This window comes from Aptenodytes forsteri, unplaced genomic scaffold, assembly GCF_000699145.1.
Source record: "Aptenodytes forsteri isolate BGI_AS27 unplaced genomic scaffold, ASM69914v1 Scaffold255, whole genome shotgun sequence".
NCBI lineage: Eukaryota > Metazoa > Chordata > Aves > Sphenisciformes > Spheniscidae > Aptenodytes > Aptenodytes forsteri.
This window is the reverse complement of record NW_008794888.1, coordinates 5,661,636-5,676,478: the sequence shown is the minus strand read 5'-3', so window position 1 is coordinate 5,676,478 and position 14,843 is coordinate 5,661,636. Positions and strand designations below refer to the sequence as shown.

At 49.5% G+C, this 14,843-nt stretch overlaps 1 protein-coding gene across 1 annotated transcript in view; it reads right to left on the bottom strand.

Moving 5' to 3' along the window:
* Positions 1 to 14,843, bottom strand: part of MARCH4 (membrane associated ring-CH-type finger 4) — a 111,041-nt gene that overhangs the window by 30,555 nt on the left and 65,643 nt on the right. Inside the window, exon 3 of the mRNA XM_019470915.1 lies at positions 2,985 to 3,140. Coding sequence (XP_019326460.1) covers positions 2,985 to 3,140 — 156 coding nt within the window. The remainder of the gene's footprint in view (positions 1 to 2,984; positions 3,141 to 14,843) is intronic.

Below are 14,843 nucleotides of genomic sequence, written 5' to 3'. Positions count from 1 at the left end.
GAGAAGCCCTAATTCCTACGTGACCATTCTCAGGCACTCCCATGGTTTCTAACACATCCATAACCCTTGCGTCTTTGCTGCCGCATGGATCTCCATCCCCTACCTCCACTGAGACAGCAGACTGAAGGACCTCACTAGCACACCATCCCTCAAATATTGGTGTGCCACCCCCAGGATTATCTCTAGCGAGCCTGGTTTTATCCCTTTCCCCCTTCAAATCTAGTTTAAAGCTCTTTCAATGAGCCCTGCTAACTCTTGTGCAAAGATCCTTTTCCCCCTTTGAGACAGGTGTACCCTGTCTGTCGCCAGCAGGCCTGGTGTCATGTAGATCAACCCATGATCAAAAAACCCAAAATTCTGCTGGGGACACCAGGCTCGGAGCCAGGTGTTGGTCTTGCCTGTTGAACAGGCTCTTCCTGTTTCTTCCCTCACCATTCCCTGCAACTGGAAGGATAGAGAACACTACTTGTGCTCCTGATCCCTTAACCAGTCATCCCAAGGCCCTGAAATCTCTCTTGATTGCCCTTGGAGAAAAGGGTCAGGGACTATTGCTTTATTCAGAGACATGCTCGTATGTCCAGGTGGCCCCTGTTATCCACGTGGGGGGTGAAGTCCAAGCAGAAAGGATGCTCTTCCCGCCTGCACACGCTGTGACACATTGTTATGGTACATAGTGTCAGAGCATTGCAGCCCCTGGGTCCTCTCTGCCTCCCTTTGCCAGCATCAGAGGATGGTGAGAGCCACTGAGGAATGAGGGAAACCCCGATGGCATGTGTGGTGATGGGTTATGGGGGGCCCGAGCCCTTAGTCCTCGTGGGAATTCCAGGCCTGGTACATCAACCACTTCCCACTGGATTTCACGTGCTAGTGTAGCACCCACTTCCCAGAAGTGCCTTTGTGCTGGCACCAGACAGGGCACCCGGGCATGCAGCTGTAAGTCCACACATGCTGCATTTATTCCAGACCAAGTGGCTTTTCACTCCAGTTGCTTCTTCCCACCTTCCAAATCTCCCAGTGCTTCTGCGAGAAGTGTTGTGAAGTCTAAGCCAGCAACGTGAAGCCTCCAGACCCAGGGTCTGCATGGTCCTCTGGGACCCTCGCTTCTGGAGCTGAGCTCTTTAACTCAGTTGCTCCTGCCACTCAGTTTTTGTGTTCGTGGCAAAGGCCAGCAGATCAGGCCACTTTCTAACAGGGGAGCCCAGAAAGAGCAATGCTTTGCACAGGCTTTTGAAACGTGTGTGGGAGGGGAGCTTGTCCATGAATAGCTCCAACAAATTTTAACCGGGTAAGGAGCAGGAGGAAAGTTACTGACCCGTTGCCCTGAGCCACCTGAAGGTGTAGGGCATTTGGAGGTCATTCATTAAAGGCAGTGCTGGCTACACACACGCTTGCAAATCTGCACCCACAAACCTTCAATGCTGCTCAGCATCGCCCCGATCTGAGACACAGGAAGCATTAGGGCACTCATGGACCAGCTTTCCAGAAATAAACAAATGCTGCTTTGTCCACATCTCCCCTCCTGTGTTTCAATCTGCTCTGAGTTACTGGAGCCAAGAAATTAAAACACCTTGGGTCTGGGACTTGGGATGAAACTACTGATCTCTCCAGCCCATGGCACATGGAAAATTGAATCAGAAGCTGTAGGGACTTGCAGAGAGCAGGCAGGCTTTTTCCTTCCCCTCAGCAAAATTTCCCCATGATGTCCCACTAATTTCACTACTTCGTTTAAGACTGGAGTCCTAAAGGGGTGTCCCTGTTTCCTCACTGTGGTTAGTGACCTCAGGCCTGGAAAAAGACACACAGAGACTGCAGTTTGGAGGAGAGAGCAGGAGTTTGCATTCCCCCCACCTCGTACAGCTGGGCACCATCACAGGCAAAGTCTTTGCCTCCTGTTAGAGAGCAGAGCAACCAGCAGAGAGCCAAAGCCAGGTCCTGGGCAGACCAACATACTTATAGACATTGCCCCAGTCTCTAAACCACAGCATGCTGCTGTAATGTCTCGCCAGTCCGGATGATGCTAATTAAGCAGTAGTACCTGGATATAATGTGCTTCCTTACGTCCGAGGCACTAATGGTGCTCAGCAAAGGCATGCAGCAATTAGTCCATCTTCAGGTGTTGCCCCCACAATAAATCAATAGCTATTAAGGATAATTTATCCCATTTTTTAACAGTCACTCAGTTTCCCCCATTCTGAATCTTGATTTCAGTTACCAGCCTGCAGTGGGGCTTATTAAACCACAGTGCTTTTGAACTCAGAAGAGAAAGAATGTGGGTCCTCTGATGCCTTTCACAGCCACTTACATCAAGATGTGCTTTACCTGTTGCATGCACATCTGCAAATGTCCACCGAGAATCAGGGTTGGAGAGACCAGAGCATCAGAACTAACACCCCTTGTGCCATGCCAGGACGTATTTGATCACAGGGGAGCAGTGAAGTTAAAAGGGTGGCAGGATCAGAGAGGAGAGCTGTAAGAGCTCTCTGTCTACCTCCTCCGTCCCTCATGCCAACAGAGAGGAGGCCCAGCATGAGTTCGGGGTTAATGGCACAACTCTAGACACACGGGGTCTCAAGATACTGCTCTGCCAAAGACTGCCCTGTTCTAGCGAATCCCATAACTCCTTCATCCCCATCTGCCTCTGGGGACAGTAGCATACCTGCAGTCTCCAGTGAATGAACACATTCAAAGGGCTGTGAGGTGTTACAGCACTATCGTGGTCACACTGGTGTTTTCAACAGGACAAAAATGAATGTGGGAATTGTCAAAAGACAGAAAGAGCAGACATCCGAGGGATGTCCCCGGTAGCACCGAGCAGAACATGGGGCCTCTTTGGACCAGCCCCCAACAACTCTTTCTAAGTGTCTCAGACGTATGGATCACTGTGCGCAGGGAAGGAAAACCCACGCAGGTAAAAACCACCTGCTCTCAGAAACAAAAATAGAAATGAGAATAAATAGACTTTGAAATGTCTCTAGTACCTTTACCTGCAGAGGGTTCTTTGTGCTTATGGCAATGACGTGATACTTGTAGTAACACAGCTCACAGCTCCAGCAGCCTCTCTCACTAATCCATTTGATCAGACATGGCTGGTGCGTGCACTTCACTGATCCATCGCATCGACACGGGCTCAGCAACTCCCCCTGAAAAAGAGAGACAGCATCAGTGAGGCTCCCCTCCTCCCACAGGGCCTGAGCACAGCACAGCATGGCACAGCAGAAGCTCCATCATCCACCCATTTGCTCTTTGTTCCTTTTTACCTGGTTTGGCTTAGGTAATCGTGCTGCCTCTACCCATTTTCCCTCTAATAATTCTTGGCCGATGTGAACAGAGTTTGACACGGATGTAACAGTCTCAAATACTTGGGTCCTACAATTTTTTGTGGAAAGAGACAGCTGGGTAGATGAAAGATGCCTAATATCACTGCTGAAGGAAAAGCTAGATGAGCACAGCTCTTACTAGACACCAGAGCACCCACACTAGACCACAACAAGTGGGGACAGCTCTGTTGGCAACCAGAAGCCACTGTTTCACTGCTCAGGTTTCTGTCTCTCTGCTACTTGTTTTAGAAAGTGAGGTTGGTGGTGGAGATAGCTGTGAGACAGCCTCTGCTGCAGGCTGGCGTCCTGTTCAGTCCAGGGCGGCTTCCTCGAGCCTAGCCGGACAGGAGGGGGAGCGCAGACGCGGTGGCCCTTGGACTTTCTGCACAGGCTGGCTCGTGCTGGCCCGGGGGGGGGTGCCACAGGCTGGCTCGTGCTGGCCGTGGAGGTGCTGCTCCTCTCTGGGAGCTGGACTGAGCCCAGCACCATGCAGTACCTCCCAGGGCTTGCCAGGCAGTAGGCGTTTGCAGCACTAGACACAGGTCTCTCCTTCCCAATGCTCCCGGACTGGGAGGGACGAACCTGACCATGGGTGGCAGGTGCGTGCTTTAGGTCCAGGTCTTTGTGTACCCATAGCCCAGCAGGGAAAAGGTCCTCAAATTTCACCCCCCCCCATCCACTTCCCCCAGACTGTCCCAAAAGTGAGTCATACTGATGGATAGGCCATAGGGCTGGCTATTTCCACCCTAGAAGTGAGCAAGATGGAGAACAAATTGTGTCCTGGCTTGTGACACACAGACATTTATGAGTGGTGGCTGAAATGCTGATCCTCCTGGCTTGCTCCCTTGTTTCTGGTGTAGCTTTAAACAGGGGTATCCAGGAAACCTCAATATTATTCTGATCCAGCTGCTATCGTCCTGTTCACCGTGGGACTAAATTCCCCTCTGCACACACAAGCTCAGGAGCTCATTTTACAGCCATTTGCCATCACTTATTTAGGGAAGAACAGAGCCATTACATTTTACTCCCCACCTTTTAGTGTTTAAAAGCCACACTATAGACCCCAATTGTCTATTTAGCTGTGCTCCAGGATTTAAAAGCTTTTAAAGGCAGAATGAGAATATCTACGGGATGGGGAAGGCTGGCATCATACTTTCAGTGTTGGGGAGAGGATATTTCCTCCTACACCTCTAGATCAGCCCCATCATTACCACCGATGTAGCACAAAGATAACAGACCCTAGTGTCTGAGGCTGCTGCACACAGTAAAAGACATCCATCCCAGCTGCCTTGGGTCAGGAAACCAGATCCTGCTCTTGCTAACCCTGGCGGGAAACTGCCTTAGCTTTCAGGGTACCACATCAGGTCTCAGGACCTGAAGAACTGAGCACCACGCTAGGCAAGAGTGATACTTTTTTTTATGAAACCTAATGCAAACATGTTAGTAATTTCATTTGCTTCAGCTAGGTGACCTAAAAATGTCATCTTCCATTAAATTCTAGCAAAACTGTAAATAACTGTTTACATTACAAAACCAGGCTCAGCTCTACCTGTCACTGGTTTTCATTACACACAGGAGGGGATGCAAAGGGAGAGGGGGAGGAAGGAGGGTTGTAGGATCCGTGAATCTTTTTCACCTGGAAAGGTGTGACAGGACAAGCCAGGAGAAAGGAAGCAGGGAAGGATTAGATAGGAGGAAGGTGCATGTGGGAAGGAGCACTGACACTTGGCGTTCAAACTCCCTGTGTCAGATGCAGTTTGAGGGGCTCAGGTTCGTCTGTGCGTGTTTGTGCCCCTTGCTGGGACTGGGGTGGGAAACCACAAGTGTGATAAGGAACCTGCATGAGCATGTACTGCCAGCCAGGATGCAAAAGGGCAGGGATCAGGGCTTAGCACAGCTCCTCTGCTCCCCTGCTCGCCAAACCTCTTCCACACCAAGAGCTAGTCTGGTACAAGGACGGCTGCTCTGTGCCTCTAGGCTACTCTCCTCATCTCAGTCCCTGGTACTTTATTTTCTCAACAGCTTCACTCCTCAGTGCACAAGTATGATCCCAGAACCAAGCAGGTAACGCAGAAACCTCCCAGCTCTACAGCATCCCTGCCTTTCCACCTCACCGCACAACGGGGTCCTCTGTGGGGCTCAAAAGGGTGAGTGAGGGACCTGGGTTTTGACTAATGAGCAGCTGGAGGCACCGGTGATGAGGGATCAGGAATGGGGCAGAATGGAGCAGGAACTAAGAGCAACAACCTCCAGGCAAAGGCAGAAGAGAAAAGCTGTAGCTGGAGCCTGGACTCACATTGGCTTCTTGGGCTCTGTAATAAATGAGTCTAAAAAATCTGAGCTTGTCTCTTCAGAGCCAAGAGATGTCCATAAACATCCTACACTGCCGTGGGCACCTGGTCCCCCTTCCCTAATTGGGATGCTCCAACCTAGACAGTCCTGCCGGCTTCTGCAGGAGCTCAGGACTCAACTGTGGAGATGAATCCCCCAGTATCTTGATTTTTGCAAATCCAGCAAAAACCTGATTTACCACATTTTCTCCAGCCATGTGAAATATTATATCCTTGTGTGTGGTGCACAGCTATTTTTGCATACTGTGAAGCCCAATTCTGTCCACAGCAGGCATTTGTAAAACACTGCCACACGCACACATGCGCACACACACTCCTGTACCAGCAGAAAAATAAACAACAGGGGCATATTAAAGGAATAAATCCTTTGTACAGCAAAGGAGAAGGAGTCTCATCGCTGGCTGTACAGTGAGCTCAGGAGCAGTCCATCGGCTGTGATGCGCATGTAGGACTTGCTGTGCAGAGACCTCTGCTAAAACCTACACGCATGCAAAAGCAAGCCCAAAATGAGGTGCAGATCACAGCAATTAGAGATGGAAATTAAATCCCCACGCCCGTTTTTGTAGGTTTGTAGAAGTCAGCTCCACACAACATATTCTCCAGTGCTTCAAACAACAGTGTTCCCACCAATTCCCTTTGGGGACTGCTGTCCAAAGACCGTTTGAAGGGTCTACTTCCCAACACTTATTTTTGCAATTTTCCTTTGTACAGTTACAACCCATCACTCAGATCAGCCTAAGCAGCATTTCTGCTTTATCAGCAACTAGTGGAGAAATGCTCCCCAGCTGCAAGCTGAATCCTCAGCTTGCTCAGTACCATTTTGTTCCCCGGAAACAACCAAGTGGGCTTAGGACTCAGGGCACCTGCTTTTTTTTTGTTGTTATCCAAGTCTAAGTTAGGGTTCATGGCAAAGATGGAAAACCAGAGTTAACAAAAAGGGAAGGGTGGCTCTGGCTTCAGCCATAATCCTCTCAACATTTCATCAACATGGATGAAATACACTTCCCTATATACTATTACTCTTCCCTACTCCTGGGAAAAGTAATATATTAAGCAATTATGTATAATATTCTTTCCTTATTTCTGGCTGTGATGGGAGCTTGTCTTTAGGAGCAGCAGCGGCAAGGCCAGGCTGAACTGGCTTTACCCTGAGGAAGATGATACTGCTGGAGACGAACCAGGAGTGCGGGTCTGTTCCAGCTCTGTCCTTTCCTTAGGAATTCCCAATCTGTGCCCCTTGCAATACGTTTGAGAGGTTGATGATTATCTGGGCCCTGCTATTTTAAGCCTACTGGGAGGAGTTCTGAGAAAGGATGGAAAAAAAATTATTGCCAGCACACGCTTCTGATGCTTGGTATATCTAGGCAGAAAACGACGTCAGGAGCAGCGTCACCCCTGTTGCGAGCTGGTGTCAGTGTTTCGCCCGGCTGTTTTATCTGCCATTTATCAGTGCTGGGAGCCCATCCACACATCGCTACCAAAGCTGCAGCTGCTCACCCACCAGCAGGCGGTCATGGGATGTGTTTCCCAGGCCTGTTCTTTTAACTATAAATTAAGTATAGCAAATTTGCCCACCCGGTCTCCTTTGAACATGGCAGGGCTGGGGACGATGGTGTCACTGGGCCAGGACTGGTCTTCTGGGCTCTCCCAGCTCCAGCTGTGATGACCTACGTCTGCTGCCTGGGCTGCTCCTGAGCACCAGCTCAGCTGGAAAGAGCCACATTAGCAACATCCTGCTACCACAACTATTAAAGCAAACATTTTGAAAACCAGTGCAAGCTGTACGGCAAACCAGGATGGCTGATGGTGATCTTAACACCTGCAGTTTTTCCTCAACTGTGTGTTTTCCCTGCTCAGGTGTACAAAGTAGCATCAAGTCATTAGCATCGCCCGCAGGACCAGTGCTCCAGGCCAGAGCGGGACAGTGAGAAGAAGCTGAAAGAGTCGTCCACTTCACAAGGGCTACAATCTCTCTCTGGGTATGCACATGCAGCTGCCACTGCTCACAGGAGTAGCTGCATGTACGGATCTTACTGCTAGCATTTATCTGAGTTTGTCTTGTTTGGAAAAGGAAACCAGGAATATTTAATTTCAGGTCTTCAACTGAGTCTCCTAAATACCCTTAAATCTTCACATTGAATTTAAATGCAATGGGAAGTTTTATGGCAAATAAATGCCAAATTATTTCTATATTAGGAACATAATTACAGAGGAATTAAATCTGATGGCAAAGAGAAACCCATTGTTACAGAGCTGGTAAACTTCAATAAACAGGTACTAATGATCACTCTGTCTTCACACACACTTACAGGAACTGCCCCTCCATGCTTTTAAACCTAAACACACACGTTATTATCAGCATCTCAAATGTTTCCTGTGAGTACCCTTCTGTGTGTGAACACTGTGCCAGCCAGCAACAGACAACAAGGGACATGAAATAAGTATCTGTGAATATATATATATATATATATATGTATACTGAATGAAAATTCTCCAGCATTGTGGGATATTGATGCAGAGTGTGGACCCAGCGAGGAGTGGACTTATGTCTCCTGTGGTGTCAGGACAGCACAGGACACGATTATGTATGGGACTCTGTGGTGAGGTGGCATGTCCCCAGGCACCCCGGCAGAGCAGGGTGCTGACCCCAGTCTCCGTCTTGGCAGCAATTTGCCAAGAGACTTTCCTTGGGGGGGGATCCCATGACTGGGCAGCTCCCTAAAACCTGGGGAATCTATAGGAAAATCTATATGAGTGATTATAAAAAGAAATCGCCCAGACTCCTTGCAGCTCCCTTCCCACTCCCAGGTGCCACCACTGCTGCCATGCCACCTCCGTGACCAGGAATGGCTCATCCCACAGCTTCCCTGCAAGACCAGGCATCCCTGTGGCATGCAGAGGCGCTGCTGCCCCATGCCAGGCAAGATCTGTGTGCCCTGGGGTGCAATAAGCACCACACACCCCAGCAGCAAGAGAAAACACAGCCCCATAAAGGACCAGAGAAAAATCCAGCTCTGGACAACTATTTCTGTTGCTCGTCCTTGGCTTTAAGCCTGTGGCTGCCTGGCTGAAGTTTTTGGTGTGGGATCTTGGCCTGGGAGTTCCCTGGGGCAGGATCACATCTCTGTGGGGCACTGGCATGGTAGAGGTGTGGGTCCCTCTCTGGGGCTCCTTATCCCCATGGCAGTAGGAGTGACCAGCCACAGCTGGGCACGGCAGCCTGGGGGCTCTGAGATGGGTGCGGGGGGGGGGGAGGCACAGTTCTGCTTTTTCATGGTTTTCTGCAATTTTTGATGGGTATTATCTGTTCTGGCAGCCCTGCGAATGGGGCACTTATCTCTAACAGGGCGATGACTAATCTAGCAACAAAACACAGGCATCCCTCTGCCTACAGGCTGGGTGCAAGCAGAAAGGCAGCTCGGCTTTAATGCACCCAGCAAAATCACCATGCACCCCTCCAGGACTGCCAGGCATATTTTGGGGGTGTCTGGAAACATGGGTGCTGGTCAGGAGAGGGATGTGTCTCACACGGTCCTGAGCTGAGACCCAATGTTTGTCCAGAACGAATCCTGTCTGAAAAGCCATCACGTCTGCAGAGCTCCCGATCCTCTGAAAACAGCACAAATTACCTTTCCGCCCACGGAGGCTGCTGCCACGGCACCTCAAGGAGTGCCGAGGCTGCCACGCTGCTCAGGCTTTTTCTGCACCTCTCTGATGAAAATATGAAAGTCTGTAGCCACATCTGCATGGAGGGCAGGGCGGGACCTGCTCCGCAGCCTCCTTCTGCAGGAAAACTCATCCCACCGCTACCATAAGTGATGTGACTTTCTGGCTGAGCAACTGCTGCCCACAGCATTTGGCTTTACCACAGCCAAGGGGAATTTTAAGTGATCTCTGCTCCTTCCATCTCCAGCATTTTGTGCCTGTCACCACCACTGGGACAGATGGATGGATGGACAGACAAAGCCAGGGCTGGCAGCTTAGAATTTGGAAGTGGGATGAAGAAGGGGGAAGGAAGAGGGACTTTCCTTTTTCTGAGCTTTATTGATCCCCACAGGGTTTCTGGGACTTTTTGTCACTGCAGAGCGACCATCAAGGGACCATCACCCCACCTTGCCTGCTCACCAGGGCATCAGTGAAGTTCGCCCATGTTTTAAGCCAAAAGATGTTTTTTTTGTTAAAGTAGGTGACTCAGGAGGCTCAGCTGTGTCAGAGGCAGAGAACAGGCAAAACCCCTGTGCCCCCATGCCCAACAACAGTGCAGGGATTTGGGGGAGAGGCGTCTGGCCGGTCCCCATCCCAGAGCTGTGCCCCGGTCAGCAGAGCACAGGAAACCCCAAAAGGGCCCTGAGCCGCACCACGGTATTGGCCACCCTCTTCACCAAATTGCCCTGCTCCTCCTCTGCCACATCTGAGTGGGATGTTCAAAAGCAAGACCCCCACAGCTGCCCGTGTGGCCCCATGGGATCCCCACCACTTATTAACAGGGATGGGTGCCACATCGAAAAAGCTTGAGAGCAACCTCCGTACTCCACCTTTCCCACAGGGTAAGCAATGGTGCAACAGACTCAGCCAGGCAGGAGCAGGGACGGGTCTCCTCCGCACACAGATCAGCTCTCGGCCCCACCAGGGAGCAGAATAAGTATGGCTTTTTTCCCCCCCTTCAACTGCTAAAACCTTAAAGAGCTCTGCAGGGCAGGAGGGTGGGCAAGAGACAAATGAAGACAAGGAATAAAAACTCAGGAAGAAAAGAAAGAAGGAGGAAGAGTCTTGAGAAGTCCTCGGTGCAGAAAGCCCAGCACGTTAGAGAGCGGCGGCTTTGCCTCCCTCAGACAGGAGCCTTCGCCTCGGTGACTCATCCTCAGAGCAGTCTGGAGTGGTGGCTCCACGGCACGGCCCTGCCCTCGCTCCTTCAGTGATTTCCAGGGGAAGGTGATTGAACACAGCTCTGCGGAGCTTCATGTGAGCTGTCAGGGAGCTGGGGCACGTTTGTGCAATGCCTCGCAAACAGAAAAGCAAAGCAGGAATGTTGCAGAGTTTAATGTGAAATGTGCCCTACCCCTTCCCATTAAAAAAAAGGAAAAAGGGCTTAATCTAGGCTAGGGCTGTTTCAATATTTAGCTGACAGTAACTTGCCCATGTGTTTGCCCGTAGGCAGGCACAATCCGCCAGCTCTGGGCGCATCCCTGCCACCACTGATAAAGGCCAAAGGGAGGTGGTACAGGTAGCACCAGGTGTCTCATGGCTTAACATCAATTTCCTTTAAGGGAAAGTAGTTCAAAAGAAGAAAGCATACATTTTTGTGAGAAACAGAGAATCACAGGGTATTTTCTGTGCAATGGGCTACGGAGGATTGTAACACCTGGTTTCAGGCCAGTGAAAGGTGAAGGGCAGAGAGCCCTACGATGTAAATCCCACTTGGCTATGAAAGGGGCACAGCATGGAAAGGGATGCTGGGGGCTGGTTCTCATCTGAGATAGCCACTGCTGGGAGCGTGAGAAGGGAGGACAGTCCCTAAGGGTCCCTTCGACTGAGAGGGAAGATGCTGAGCTCCATCTCTGTGTATGGGTCTTGCCAACAGACAGGCCCTTCTGGGAGAAGATTCCTCTGAACAGGAATCCTGACCCATCAGTTGTCCTCAGAGCAAATAAAACAGCAAGCACAGCTACCTGCAAGCACTCGTGCCATGCTGTTGCTGCCACCACTGAACCCAGGAAGAAGAAGCCGGGACTGATCCTGCCCTATGCCCAGCAGACTGGGCCATTCTGCATTGTGCAATACAGCAGAAGGGCTCTACTAACTTCAGAGAGGAGAAAACATGCGCCTTGACTTTCTGCAGGTGTTTTTCTCCAGCAGTTTGTGCCAGCAGTGTCTCTGGCTTCGTTTCTCAGCAAAATGGAAGCCCTTGGTTTGCAGAGTCTGGGCAGTTAGGTGATGTCTCCCTGCTGTACCCGATCAGGCCCTCACGCCTCTACGGGAGGAAGCGTTGTGTTCCCGTCTGCATGGATGGGAGGAGCTCACCCAGCTCCCAGGTGACCGGGGGTTGGAGATGAATTGCCCCCTGCTCTGCCCACTGCACCAAGCTTCGTACTTTGCCCCTTTACAGCCCCACCGTCTTGTCCTTTCAGCATCAGCACTCTTCGGTAGCCAAACTCCATGCAAATTAATTTCCTGAAGTCAAAGAACACCCTTCCTAGGGGATGAAAACCTGGTTTCAAGGACCAGGGCTCAGTGCCTACTCAATAGAAATGGCAACTGGTGGACCAATGCTGCAAATGACCATGCCACTGCCTACACACACCACCATCAAAATGACACCTGCAAATGGCCCCACCATCCTGCTTCCCTGGCACGGGGGAGGCAGACACCAGGCTGTCCTGGCTGTGCATGGATGTGTTCGCAGAGCCCAGCCACTGCCCAGCGGCACCACTGCATGCCCTTGCTCTGACAGCTATCACACAGGCTCTTGGCCGATCTCAGCTATGCCACCGAAATACAAGTAGATAAGGTTTGTGAAAACCTGTTCCACCAGAACAAAGTTGAACCTTGCCTGAAACACGGAATAACAAAGGATTTTCAGGAACTACTTATCAATAGCCCAAGGAGCAGAGAGCTTACAATATATAGATCACATTGGGATTTATTTGCTTTTCTCTGTACAGAAGGATTTCCACAAGAAAAGTAACTTTGCTTAGGTGTTCTAGAGCCCACTTCATCCTAATATCATTGAACATGTTTTTGATTAGCTGATTTAAGTAATTCTTACTAAATGTTGCTCAGTTGCAAAGAATCAAAAGGCAAGCATCTCAAATATCACCTGCTGTGCCTCATCAGGTGTGATAATAGCACCGATTAAGTGAAGAGCCTTCGGTGCATAGAAATCACAGTGCTGTGCATGTGAAATCAAGATACCTGAATATCCCTGAGTGCTTGGGTGTTAGAGCAAGTTCTGCTCTAGACTTCTCCTGAATACAGAGCGGAGCTGTCTCAGCATCCCAGAGAAGAAGTTTCCTAGTCTGTAGCTCTTGGGCTTTGACCCGAAGTATTGAGGCTTTAAACTTCTGGAGATTTACTGTAGACCACATCCATTTTGTGAGGTAGAATGATCTAGTCTCTTCTGAAAAACAAATTCACTGTTGTTTCACTCTGGTTCTTCTTAATTAAAAACTAAAAGTATTTCAGACAATACTTAGATTTATTCTGTGTGAGTTACAAGAGTGAGCTCAATTTTGCTCCCTAGGATGCTGGGGTAAATCTGATGCAACTCCATGAAGCCAAACAGCTGTTCAGCACAAATCAAGTGCCCTTAAGTTATGGCCTGTAATAAATTTTCAACCAATTAAAGAGGTTTTCCTTTTTTTTTTTCACTAGAAAAAGCCTCAGCTAAATAGAATTTTTCTAAATATACCGCTTCTTTTTCATGGAAAAAAAAAGATAACAATTATTCCTTATTATCTCTAATCCTTGGGGACCTTCACCTTTCTACTTTTTCAGTCCCTATCAGATCCATCAATGCGTATTTTAAAAGTTCAAAGTATAAAGTTAATGCTTTCAGCATGCAAGTACCATATAATGCAATTCTTATCAGAGATGTGCTCATAATTCAGCAAATTGAACTTTGCAGCTACTTCCTTGGGAAGCTGTTCATAAAGATACTCGGCTAATGGCCATTTCAGAAAACATTATGCCATCAGCCGCGGAGGAGCAGCCATGGAAATCCACAGAAATGGATGCTGGTTTGACTCTCCAGATGATAGATCCCACTTTTAAAGGTAGTGAAACAAACAGAGCAATAGACTTTTTTCTTTTTTCTTTTTTTTTTTCCCCTGAGAAAGCTGAAAAACCCTTCAACATAAGAGCTGAGAAAATCTTTATTCTGTAATATTTGCCTCATCTTCCCGCTTTCTTCATGAACGAGAAAATGACCAGGTGCTGTTTGCAGACTTACAGCAGTGACATGCTCCTTCCAAAAGTGCAACAACTGCTCAAGAGCTGCTTTGTGCCGGTACCGTCAGCTCCTCAATGGAGGGGAGTGGAAAATGACGGTACGGCAGGATTTAGGGGTTCCCGTTTGCCATAGTACCCTCAAGTGACCCCCAGCCAGGATGGAGGGCAGCAGGGTGGGGGAACTGGGGGAGCTGCGTGCATATTCAATAAGTGGAAGCCAATAATAAGGTGCAGACAGAAACATTTCCAGTACTCAAAGGCAGCGTTTCCCAGCTAGGAGCAAAGATGGGGGTTCGGCAGGAGGGGCCACCCCAATAGGCCTGGATGGGGGTGTTATGCACTTGTTTTTCCTCCTCCTCCCAGGTCGGTCAGGACCAGCAGCTTGGAGATGGAAACCCTTCAAAGCCATTTGTGTCTCCAAAGCCATTTTTGCCTCCTGCCGTGTGGGGTAGCGCTGAGACGGGGGCGGCCACTGGTGCACTCGGGGTGAAGGCTGCCGCAGGGGCTGAGGGCAGCCTGGCGTGGGGTTGAAAGCAGAAGTGGTGGAGGGGCAGTGAAGTGGGAGACAGCACATCACACACAGGGCTGCCGCAGCAGCCGGGGAGCTGCAATATAAAATAATGAACACGGCTTGTTTACTTTTAGCTTCGGTAACGCTGCGGGACTGAGCTGTTTCATTAAGATGTGGCCTGATCTGCTTTTCCCTTCTGCCTCCCAGACTCGAGGAGAAGAATACGCAATTACAAAGTTCACTCATGTAGAGCCCTTCAATTACCGGGTAACTCTGTTACGGCTTTTCCAAACGTTACGAGACTCGTGCAGTAGGACATGACATCTGAAGTAATTCATTTTTCATCTGCTGATTAGCAGAAATTAAAATGGTTCTCAGAACATCCCAATTTATGTGAGATCAAGTTCCTTATTACTACAGAGTGTCTTAGTGGGGAAGGCATTTCTTTTTAACGTCTCAGGCAACCCTGCAAGCAGAGATGCTGAACAAAAATATACGAAGGAGGTGGTGGAGGGGAGAATAGAGGCCCTCAGGGACCGCATGTGGTGAAGCTCCAGAGCCTTGCCTTCCAATCCTGCCATAAGGTCACTTAAATGTTTGGCGGAAAGTCAAAATGCTTGCTGGCACAAATATGCACTGGAGGCAGAGGCACCTCCTTCGGAAACGATGCAGTTACAGAGTGAGGCTGAACTGCCTTTACTGGCAGTGAGCTAAAAA